The sequence below is a fragment of the Branchiostoma lanceolatum genome, chromosome 8 (assembly GCF_035083965.1).
Source record: "Branchiostoma lanceolatum isolate klBraLanc5 chromosome 8, klBraLanc5.hap2, whole genome shotgun sequence".
Classification (NCBI taxonomy): Eukaryota; Metazoa; Chordata; class Leptocardii; order Amphioxiformes; family Branchiostomatidae; genus Branchiostoma; species Branchiostoma lanceolatum.
This window is the reverse complement of record NC_089729.1, coordinates 6,839,383-6,850,988: the sequence shown is the minus strand read 5'-3', so window position 1 is coordinate 6,850,988 and position 11,606 is coordinate 6,839,383. Positions and strand designations below refer to the sequence as shown.

At 40.5% G+C, this 11,606-nt stretch overlaps 1 protein-coding gene across 1 annotated transcript; it reads left to right on the top strand.

Annotated features, from left to right (window-relative positions):
• Positions 1–2,040: 2,040 nt before the first annotated feature.
• LOC136440532 (uncharacterized) lies at positions 2,041–11,600 on the top strand. Its single transcript, XM_066436581.1, has 10 exons — positions 2,041–2,100; positions 2,419–2,667; positions 4,468–4,646; positions 4,772–4,872; positions 5,153–5,733; positions 6,078–6,215; positions 6,885–7,090; positions 9,467–9,622; positions 10,036–10,185; positions 10,513–11,600. Exons 1-10 carry the CDS (start codon positions 2,041–2,043, stop codon positions 10,643–10,645), a joined length of 1,953 nt encoding a protein of 650 aa, XP_066292678.1. The 3' UTR covers positions 10,646–11,600.
• Positions 11,601–11,606: the final 6 nt, after the last annotated feature.

Below are 11,606 nucleotides of genomic sequence, written 5' to 3'. Positions count from 1 at the left end.
TTTCATAATTGGTTCATATCATTAACTTGTCTCAAAAGGGTCACATATAAGTTATGTGTTGAACATTGATAACTTTTCATTTTAAAGTCTGATTAAATGCATCCATTGCGATAGAGAAAAATTCTTCAGAGAAATAAACAAAGAGACCCACACATTTTGTCTGTCTGGTAATGTGTAAATAGGTTACTAAAAGATAAAAATACATTCTATCCAGCACACATTTTTCTTCAAATCAATACAGTCCACAGTGGTCCAGCCCAAGGTGCAGTCAGATTTGAAGTTGTTTGAACTGAAGTAATGCCGTATCAAGATCGCAAGACTATCATGTTCAACGCTCCAGAAGGCCCGAGAATAGATAACACATGTAGAAGTTATTGCCCCTCCCACACGAGTCTAGATCCTTCCAGAGTATTCTCTTACTTCCGCATTCTGGGCGCGACAACTCACTAGCCAATCAACTGCCGAGTTTGGCGATGACATCACCGCGATCAGCCAATCAGCGCGCGGAAATCTTCAGGTCATGCTCAGATGTCAACAAACCGGTCTGGGTCAGGACCTGCTCAAAATTCTCGGGAAATCTCGATAGTAACGCTGGATTTAGGACTTGGCAGCGTTTCCTTTGATGTGACAACGGTATAGGGTGCTGTATGAAGAAAGAGCAAACTTGAGCTTGAACCTTTTTCTGGGTAAGAATTTATTTTCCTAATTTGTTAATGTCAGGGACTATAACAGCGACAGTGACCTGTTAGAACATGTCGGTCGATCTGACGGTGACCTAGACGTTTGACTTGTTTCGTGGTTGAAATATTAGTTATCTCTCTTAGCTCTGTTGTCACAAATAATGCCGTGCCTCTTTCTCATGTTGTATGAGCCTCCATACATCGTAGAATCGATGACAACTGTGCCGGGCGTCCTGGGACGTGATTTTGTGACTGTCCGGTACATCAGACGTTCTACTTCTAGAAAAACTAGGGGGTAAAGAGACTGTCTTGCCGGCCATCCTGCGCCCTACTCTTGATAATGTTACCACATTTTCTATAATCTTTCACATATCTCATATTTTCATGATATAGCATCGGAAATTAAAGAGCTTCTGAAATTGAAACTCAACATTCCATCATAACGTTAACGTTAGATGACATTCCTGCTGAAAATTCCGGTTTTGCAAAATGGGAAAGTCTACTTAAAAAACATCACGAAGTTTCATCATTATGCTGTATATAGCCTGTTGCCATGTTTTATCAATCCACAACAGTTTGAAATGAGCTCAATATCCAGAATTCTAGATCATGGGAAGATTCCCTGATCAGCACCATGGCCAGAGCTGTTTAACTTTGTTGATAACTGATCTCATGACAGTGATTTTTCGATGGCTACTATCAACTAGTACACATTTCAGGTACTTTGATAAGGTTACTACCCCAGCACCGATTTTTAATGAGTAAGTTAGACAGTTCTTCACCTGTCAATATACATAGTAATGTTACATGTAACATAACTTAATGAGTTGGAAGACAATTTACTTTTCAAACTACAATGTAATAATTTTCAATCAACTAGATGGTCCACATTCGCTAGAATTTCAATTCTTTATTATTATTATTAAAATAAAAATTGCAACAAGACAATACATAGTGGAGCACCAGGCAGCCAAGCTGATGTTGCGGACCACTTAAAATTACAATTACATTGAAATACAACAATAAGATACTAGTTAATATGATCAGATGTCATTAATGAGACACTCAATGATACCGTGCTGTCTAACCCATTCCGTAGTCTCGACCATCTCACCACACACCCCTATGCTGTATATAGCCTGTTGCCATGTTTTATCAATCTACAACAGTTTAAAATGAGCTATTGCTCAATATCCAGAATTCGGGAAGATTCCTTGATCAGCACCATGGCCAGAGCTGTTTTAACTTTGTTGATAACTGATCTCATGACAGTGATTTTTAATGGCTACTATCAACTAGTAAATATAATACACATTTCAGGTACTTCGATAAGGTCTCGACCATCTCACCACACCCCCCTATGGAGTGGACCTGTGTGAAGGTGACGGAGAATGAGCATGTGGCGGTGGTGAGGGGTACGGTACGCTCGCCGTGTCGCAGTCTCCATGTCGTGGGGAGCAGGCTTGTGCTCGTTACTGGCAAACAGGTCCGTCATGACAATGTTTGATTGTTGTTTTCAACAACACAGATGATAATAACTTAAAAGTAATATTTTATATGTTATGAAACTTTGTTCTTTGGTGCAAATGTGTAATGTCTAATCATTACCCTGTTAATGATGAAAGAAAAGCGTTTTTCAGTAGGTATTCACATAATTGCGCTCAATATTTGAATATTACAATATGCGTCTTTGTGTGTCAATTTCTGCTTATCACAGCATTTTCCTTGTTCTGTAAAGGTCCGATATCTTGACCTTGATGAGCCTGTGCTACAAGGGGACAAGGAAGTGTCCTGGAAACACCTGAAGGTTACTGGAGCGCCCCCTGTTGTAGTGAGCCAGAACTGCCCCAGTGTGAAGCTGGGAGACTACATCATTTTCCTGAATGGGCACAGGGAGAGGATGTACCCCTGGGATGACCAGTACAAAGCTTCTGTCTTCATCCTGGACATGACTGACTCAGACAAGCCAAGATGGTGCCACCCTAAGGTCAGGCCTGTACCATCTCTACTAGTTGATTTTAGGTCTTCATTTTTAGACTTCAGTTTCTGTATTCAGCTCCAACCTATGATTCTTATTTCATAAACATAATGTTTAACAGCTTGAATGGTAAATGACAGAAAAGAAAGATTCAAAACTGATACAGATAGTCTAAAAAAATCTACATTTTCACCCTGATCCTCTCGGTCCCCCGAAAGTGCGAAATGGAACGAAATGGAACGAAATGGAACGAAATGGAACGAAATGGAACGAAATGGAACGAAATGGAACGAAATGGAACGAAATGGAACGATATGGAACGATATGGAACGAAATGGAACGAAATGGAACGAAATGGAACGAAATGGAACGAACTAAAACATATGTAACATTATGAAATGTAATACCAGTAGATAGCGAAATATAAGGAGCGTTGTAACATTCACAGTAGACGGGAACAGGAAGCAAATACATAATATAACGTGTGTTATTTCTTGAATCTATTTGGTAATATTAAATACAACGTTTTTGCCGCGTTTGTGTGGCTAGATTCTTCCCTGAAAATGGGAGAGCCGCGTGCAAAGCGCTCGGCCGCTCTTCCTTGATTTTGCCAACTATCTGCAAATGAACTGCTGCAAATAGCAGCGAAAACCAGCAAATGGAACTGAGTATCGAAGTAAGGACTAGATTATACATAGGCTGGTGGTAACATTGCATCTCGTAATTCACCAAGAGGGCATGAGGCAAGCGTAATTTCATTATTCATACAGCGTGTTTGCGTGTTGTGTGAACTGTGAAATACACATCCTGCTCGTTCACACCCTCCCTTTGTTTTGTCGTGAACAAGTAAGCAGAAATGTCTCCAGAGGTAGTTCTCAGTCCACGTCCGTGGTTGAATGGAGTGTGAAATTTTACATTGGTGACGCAGCGCAGAGCTGCATTTGCATATCATTAGCAGAGGGGTCCATTCTCCGACAGCCGACCAGCCGAACAATTGGTTGTATAAAAATCGTTGTTGCGGAGATATGCATATGATACGTACTAGTTATGGACTAAAACCGTATGTAAATAAAACTTGGAAGTCGGAGTTTGATTCAACCTGTCGGTAGCACACCCACGTACACAGTTCCGATGCGCTGGCAACATTGGCGGTCATTTGCATGCGGGGCTCCATTTGCAACACGCAAACACACTTTATAAATAAAAAAATACGCTTGCCTCATGCCCTCTTGTTGAATTATGAGATGCAATGTTACCACCAACTTCTGTATAATCTAGTCCTTACTTTGATACTCAGTTCCGTTTACTTGTCTTCCCTGCTATTTTCAGCAGTTCATTTGCGGATCGTTGGTAAACACAAAGGAAGAGCGGTGGATCTCTTTGCACGCGGCGTTCCCATTTTCAGGGAAGAATCTAGCCACACAAACGCGGCAAAAACGTTGTATTTGATCAAACAGATTCAAGAAATAAAACACGTTATATTATGTATTTGCTTCCTGTTCCCGTCTACTGTGAATGTTACAACGTTCCTTATATTTCGCTATCTACTGGTATTACATTTCATAATGTAACACATGTTTTAGTTCGTTCCATGTCGTTCCATTTCGTTCCATTTCGTTCCATTTCGTTCCATTTCGTTCCATTTCGTTCCATTTCGTTCCATTTCGTTCCATTTCGTTCCATTTCGTTCCATTTCGTTCCATTTCGTTCCATTTCGTTCCATTTCGTTCCATTTCGTTCCATTTCGCACTTTCAGGGGACCCGATCCTCTGACAAGTTTCTTACTTGTTTTCTTTCATTTTTAAACAGACGTCTGGTGACATCCCCTGTAACTTTGAAGCAGTTTTCCTGTTGGACGAGTCAGCCAACAAGGCTTACACTTTCCGCTGGAGTACTGGTCCCACCCGCCAGGGGCGCCTTTGGGCCCTGGATCTGAAGACCTTCACGTGGAGCAAAACTAAAACATTTGGTGACGAACCTGCACCAAGGTAGGTTTACAACATTCTACTCCTAAGTACTTCCATATTCTGTAATTGAGCATAATCAATGATAAACTGAAGATGGGAATTTTGAAAATCTGTAAAAGTTATGAAGCACCTCTGATTTGTTTCAGATATGCTAGCAGTGTCTGTGAATTGGATGGAAAAATGTTCTACATGTTTGGAAACACCAAGCAGATGCAGAGTGACTTCTTCACACTAGATCTGAACACTGGTAAGGCTATCTTTTACCTTGTGTCTATAAACTTTTGATTAAGATTGATTCAAATGTCAGCAATCCTCAGTTGTATTCATAACAAATAAGAAATTTTGGTCTGATACTTAGACTTGATGAAAAAAAATTCACCTAATACATTTATTCACTTTAGTCTTACAAATATTCAAAATTTGCAAAACTTGTTCACTTTAAGCAAACTTGGTTTAAGCTTGATATTGTAAGCTGACACTAGGTTAATTATATTCCTGAAATTGCTAAGAAACAACTGTCTCTGCAGGTCAGTGGCAGAGAGGCAACCCTAGCGGCACCCTCCCGGACCCATGTAATGGTGCAGGTGCGGTCGTAGACAACGTCACAAAATACATCTACATCATAAGTGGCCACTTTGGTCAAGACTGCGACCAAGTACGCATCTTGGATACCTCCAGTCCTGAGATGCACGTCTGGTCCAAAGTCCCATCCAAGGGCCAAGCAGCAGAGAGCAGGTTGGACCTGGTGAACTCGTTCTGTGCCATTGGTTACCATGACGATACCAAGCAGAGCTTTCTCGTCCAGCTGGGTGGTTTCAGTGGCAAAGCCATGAAGGAGTTATCTGATGTTTTTGTCATCTTCCCTTTCGAGGCTTCATACGTTGAAAGCGATGCTCCCATCCTTCACTTGAAAGGCAAGGATGAAGCTCATGATCAGAAAAGCCCAGAGGATGATCATCGGATATCTGTCCACGTGCCGTCCTCGGTGGATGACCATCTCGCGGCAGCCCTGCCTCTTCCAGTCATCAGAAAGCTTGCAGAGATCAGCGGTGTTACCGACACAAAGTCCTCTGTCAGAAAAGATGTATTCCTGGCTGTTCGAGAACAGGTATTTGTAATACTTATTGTGATACGCTCATCCACATGTAAGGTACATGACTTTTGTACATTTCAACCCTTTTGTTGCCGTATAACCCTATACATGTTACCTGATACAGATTTGTTGCCAAAAAGTTACCTCAGCAGGTAGAAGGCTTTACTATTCACAAATATACACTGTCAGGTAAATCTACAGGTATCAAATCAGCACCAGGTGATATATTTTGTGGGCAGATCTTGGACACATTTAAGATTTGATTTAGTTATTTGTATTTACCTTAAACCTAATTGATGATGATGATGATTGATCATGACATTATGAGAAAAGCCCACACTAACCTAAACTTGTTGCAGGTTTCAGAATTTCTGAACGACATTGTTCCACGTGCCCTGGAACACCACAGGGAGTTGCTTGATGATGACGATCGCCAGCAAGAGGACTTAGATGACTGGGAACAGGAGAGTCAGATAGACAACTACATATCACCTGAGGTTAGTGCCTGATGAAAATATGAACCATGGTCCAACAGCAGCAGTGGTGATTTGAAATGTTGAATGACTTGTTAGTAGTATGACAAATGTTACAAATGCAGTAATCATGCCTTCCTTTAAATTTTGATGCTATGTCGTGAATGATTTTTGACTCAGTTATCTTCAGTAACTTACCATCTTGTATAAGCTATATATTTGGCAGGAGTATCTATGATGTAACTCACCTTCTCTACCATATTGTATAAGTTGCGTATCTGGCAGGAGTACCTGTAACATATCTCACCTGTCTACCATATTGTATAAGCTGTGTGTTTGGCAGGAGTATCTGTAACATATCTCACCTTCTCTACCATATTGTATAAGCTGTGTATTTGGCAGGAGTACTTGTAATACATCTCACCTGTCTACCATATTGTATAAGCTGTGTATTTGGCAGGAGTACCTGTAACATATCTCACCTGTCTACCATAATGTATAAGCTGTGTATTTGGCAGGAGTACCTGTAACATATCTCACCTGTCTACCATATTGTATAAGCTGTGTGTTTGGCAGGAGTACCTGTAACATATCTCACCTTCTCTACCATATTGTATAAGCTGTGTATTTGGCAGGAGTACTTGTAATACATCTCACCTGTCTACCATATTGTATAAGCTGTGTATTTGGCAGGAGTACCTGACGACCCGTAGGACAGACCTGAGTGTGAGCTCCATCCTGGCGGCCCTGCAGGACTTCAGCCAGGAGAGGAGTGACCTGATGAAGGAGCTGATTGACAGCCTGACTGTGGAGAAGGTGCAGAGGAGGATTGTGTATGAAGTCGTCCATGTGACATATGATTCAGGGGAGGCGCCCGAGTTCGACCATGAATCTATCAGGTATAACATCACTGGCTATTTTAGATTTGAAAACACTGCAAGTAGGGACAAACTGATGAACTTAAAGCCTTAAATTTAATCTAAATCCAAACTATTGATCATGCTCGTATCCTTCTAGCAAGCTAACATCTACAACTTCCCTTGAACCCAAGCTTTTTTGAAGGAAACGCATGAGTCAGCAAGACATGGCACCTTCTTTATACATTCCTTAGAATACACTTGTAGTACAATGTTACCCACTTTATTGCTGAATGTGTATTCTATCATTCAGGTGGGAGCCTATCATTCAAGTGATATTATGGACTCGTTGTTTTTGTATTACATGAGTGACATGTATTCCATATTTCAGGTCGGAGCCCAGTGATATGTACTCATCCTAAAAATGTATTACATGAGGGCCTGCATGGGGGGGTTCCGACAACGCTCTACGCTTAATTGGGAGGGCCGGCTACGTAGTACGCTAAATTCAGAAAGCCTCCCTACGATCTACGCTAAATTCAGAAAGCCCCCCTACGCTCTACGCTAAATTATGGAGTGGTCGGCAACGCTCTACGTAAAATTAAAACGGCCGATTACGCTCTACGTAAAAGGGGCATGCAGGTCCTCTTACATGTCAGCGCTCGTGAGTGCGACTCGCACACAATATGTATGCGACCAGTTTTTTGAGAATGCGACTAGATTTAAAATCACGGTCGCACGGTGCGACAATAAAAAATTAAGACCTGCACCTAGATAATAGCTGCAGAATTAAGCAGTAACCTGAAAAATAAACATAAGGTATTCCAACGCTACCGTGAAAATTGCTGGTGAATTTTCCATCATGTTCCCACACCCGCGGTACAAAAAATATCCGTTCCTAGTGGCAATTCAACTTACGTTTCGGGACAATTTCGTGACAATAAGAAATTCTGAGTCAGTCCCCGTCATGGAGGAACTCGATTCAGCGGAAGATTTTGCGTTAAAAATGTCCTCATTTCCATTGGGAAATGTTTACTAGATAGTTCCATCCATAGTCAACCTGTTAAGTTGTGCCTAAAAACGCCACAAAATCGACAAAAAACCCCGCGATTTCGGCCATTTGGCGAAGAATAAAAACAAACACCGGCCATGTTGAAATTTTTAGCGAACTCTCGCTAAATCTCGCAATAACACGCGAGAGCGACACAACGCCCTCTAACGAGAATTTGTGAAACTGCAGTTTCAAATGTCGATAGAGGGCCGATATTGCCCGATAATATGATAGATTCAATACGGCATTGTGCTTAATTCTTTCTTAGGGCGAAATCAAGTACTTCTTTGTTATTTTTGGCATATTAGAAATTTTACTCAATTAGAAAAAGGTTTTTATTTTTTTTAAACTTGTATATTGTATGTTGGAATTCTTCACTGTTTGAGAGCTTTTGTGTTTACTACTGACTGTATATAATTTTGTATGTATTATATTTTTCATGCAAAATGTTTGCCAACATGCAATTTTGTATGTAACTGAAAAAAATATTTCTAACACACATATGCCATGGCTTGAGTTCAGGTTCAGACTTGAGTATAGGTTCTAAGCTGAACATGAACCTCTGGAACTTAATGCCAGCAGTGAAGTTTAAAATTATGGAAAGTGACTTTATTTGTTTTGGTGATGAAACCAATAGCTAAGTAACAGAGTTATCTATTTATTTATCATTCAAGGATATGTGAATCATTACTTGCCTTGTTCCAAGTTGAAAATACCATTGTGTATTTTTCAACTTGTTGAACTTGAGGCACCGTGGCCCCCGGATAGGGGCCAGCCGGGGAACCTATGCCCAATTTTTTCGAAAATCTCAATACATCACTCAAGCTTATGCAATTTTTAATGTCATCGCAAATGGTCATGTGAATCATTGATTGCCTTGTTCCAAGTTGAAAATACCATTGTGTATTTTTCTACTTGTTGAACTTGAGGCACCGTGGCCCCCGGATAGGGGCCAGCCTGGGAACCTATGCCCAATTTTTCTAAAATCCCGGCCCTCTACACCGATATCATTCTTCCCCAAGAACTAACTAGATTATATACCACACATTGCCAGTTGTTCTGCACCATCAATGTAGGCTTTATATTTTATGATCTATTCAAATACTTTATTCCAGGTTGCTTACATTGATTAATAGGAGTATTACTTGGTATGGCCAAGACTTTTCTTGTTCTTCCAACTTTTTGTAGTGGTGCTCCTAGATTTTTGCTGGTGCCCCTAACTTTTTTGGGTTAGGGGCACAGTGCTCCTAGACCTAAAAGTTAGTCTGGAGCCCTGCATGTATTCCATATTTCAGGTTGGAGCCCAGTGACATGGACTTGTCCTTTGTGTATTACATAGGTGACGTGTACATGTATTCCATTTTCAGGTCAGAGCCCAGTGATATGGACTCGTCGTTTGTGCGTTACATGAGTGATGGTGAGGAGAGTAACCCAGGGGAGTGGTGTAACCGGGTGGAGAGGGCGGTCAGCAGGCTGGAGATGGCCAGGTCCATGTCAGAGGAGATCTGTTTCTTGTATGGAAGGTAAGACTCAAGATGACACTTAATGACTAGGCTCCAGAACCCGTCCCTCCATCCTGGGACGGAAAGTTTGTTGTGATGGAAAACAAATTCACTCCATCTTTCAAAACATTGTGAACTTCATCACATGAAATTGATGAAAATGTAATTTTGTAAAACAACAGATTCAACAACGAAAACGAACATGGGCTCCCAAACAATGAGTGGGACGGAAAAAGATTTAGAGCTGGAGATGGCCCTGCTAGGTTCTAAAATGAATTGCCATTTGGATTTAGTGGACAATGGCTATTGTTCGTATCAAGACTTCCAGGAAAATTTACTTGTCAGACCAGAAACTATAAAGACACGCTTACATGTATTTCTAGCCACAAAAAAAATAACTGCATATTGTCATGCCTAATTACCTGTACCTGCAGGCCTGATGCCTTCCACCACGTGGTGTGCTACATCCTGTATGAATGGGGGTTCTGTGACAGGATCACCAAGACAGCACAGTTCCTCTTACAGAGGGCAGCAGAGTTCTTCGTCTGCGTCTTGTTCTCACGGACAGTTGCAGCTCTTGACAGGTATGGTCACTACAAGAGGGCTTCAACATTTTCCAACATGATTTTGCTTTTAACTTTCTCCCTGCTACCTAACTCTGTAACCAATAGAGAATGGTGTGCCAAACAGCTAATCGGTGTGCTAAAGGTTAAAAAAAAAAAAATTCTGTTGTTCCTACTTGCAAATGCAAAGAAATGGATGTGCAAACAAGTTGAAATTGTTACACTGTTGTAAAGACGTCTTTCTTTGTTGTTTGATAAAACTTGTTTCCTTTTTGTAATACATATACTAGTAGTATATATAATTGTTTATTTCTGACAGTGCATTTCTATGACTCTGTTGTCCTGCAGTGGAGACTTCAAGGCAGATGTTCTGACACCTGATGTGATCCAGTGGGTGTTTGTGGAGCTGCCAAGTGCACCTGTGATGACTATCTCAGATGCCATGACACCTGGAGACAATGATGACAACCTGGAGCAGTAGATACATTTAAGATTAATGACATGATACCTTGTTCTCTTCTAAATAAATATGGTTACATCTTCCACTTCTTAGTAGTAATTGAGCTATCATTGTGTACATGTAGAGATTACTAGATGTTTTGCTTTGTTAGCATACATTGTGCATATGATAGGGCTAACAGCGGAGGCTCTTCAAAGTGTACCTCTCTGCGATTTGTTATGACATTGTGGTGTTTAATATGGTCAGTGAATAAAACTGCAGTCCTTAGAAATGATGGAAAAAATGTTAACTTAAAAAACTTCATAGGTGCCATTTGTGTATATTTGTCAAGGTGTCACTCTAGTCATTCAGAAGTCAATGTTGCAATGAAGATCTTAAAAGCATTTCTATATTACCAACGTAAATGTAGACAAAAGCACTGATGTTTCTCTTATTACCATAGGCTTTGTATTGATTATGGATTTTGTGCATAATTGTTACTGGTGCCAGGGAATCTTCTGCAATCATTTATAGTGAGGGGAATGTACCTTGTGCGAAGGTATTGCTTCTGACATAACAGTTCTATCTGCCTTTTACTGATTTGTTTTTCATTACTTTCTTCTCTGTGATCTTGAGACTTAGTCTGTTTTCGTCCTGGTACAAGGCGTATGACACTTTCATGGCTTAACGATTAGGATTTGCCACTGAGTAAATACCGCCATTTGGGTGCTTGAACACAACAAGGCAAGAAATAATAAACAACTGTATCCAGATGCTTCTCTTTTATTAGTCTATAATAAAGTAGATTGGGGGCAATGTGATTATACAGCTACTCTACAGAAGTGATATTCATAAGTGAAGTTTCAATAAAGCCCCAAAGTCTGAGTCATATAGAACTGATGATAAAAGTTTATCTGGTTACAATTGACTAAGTACAGTACATTTGTACCAAAACATGATTATGATTTACTGAACTGGATTAAAATGTTGCATTCTACATGTA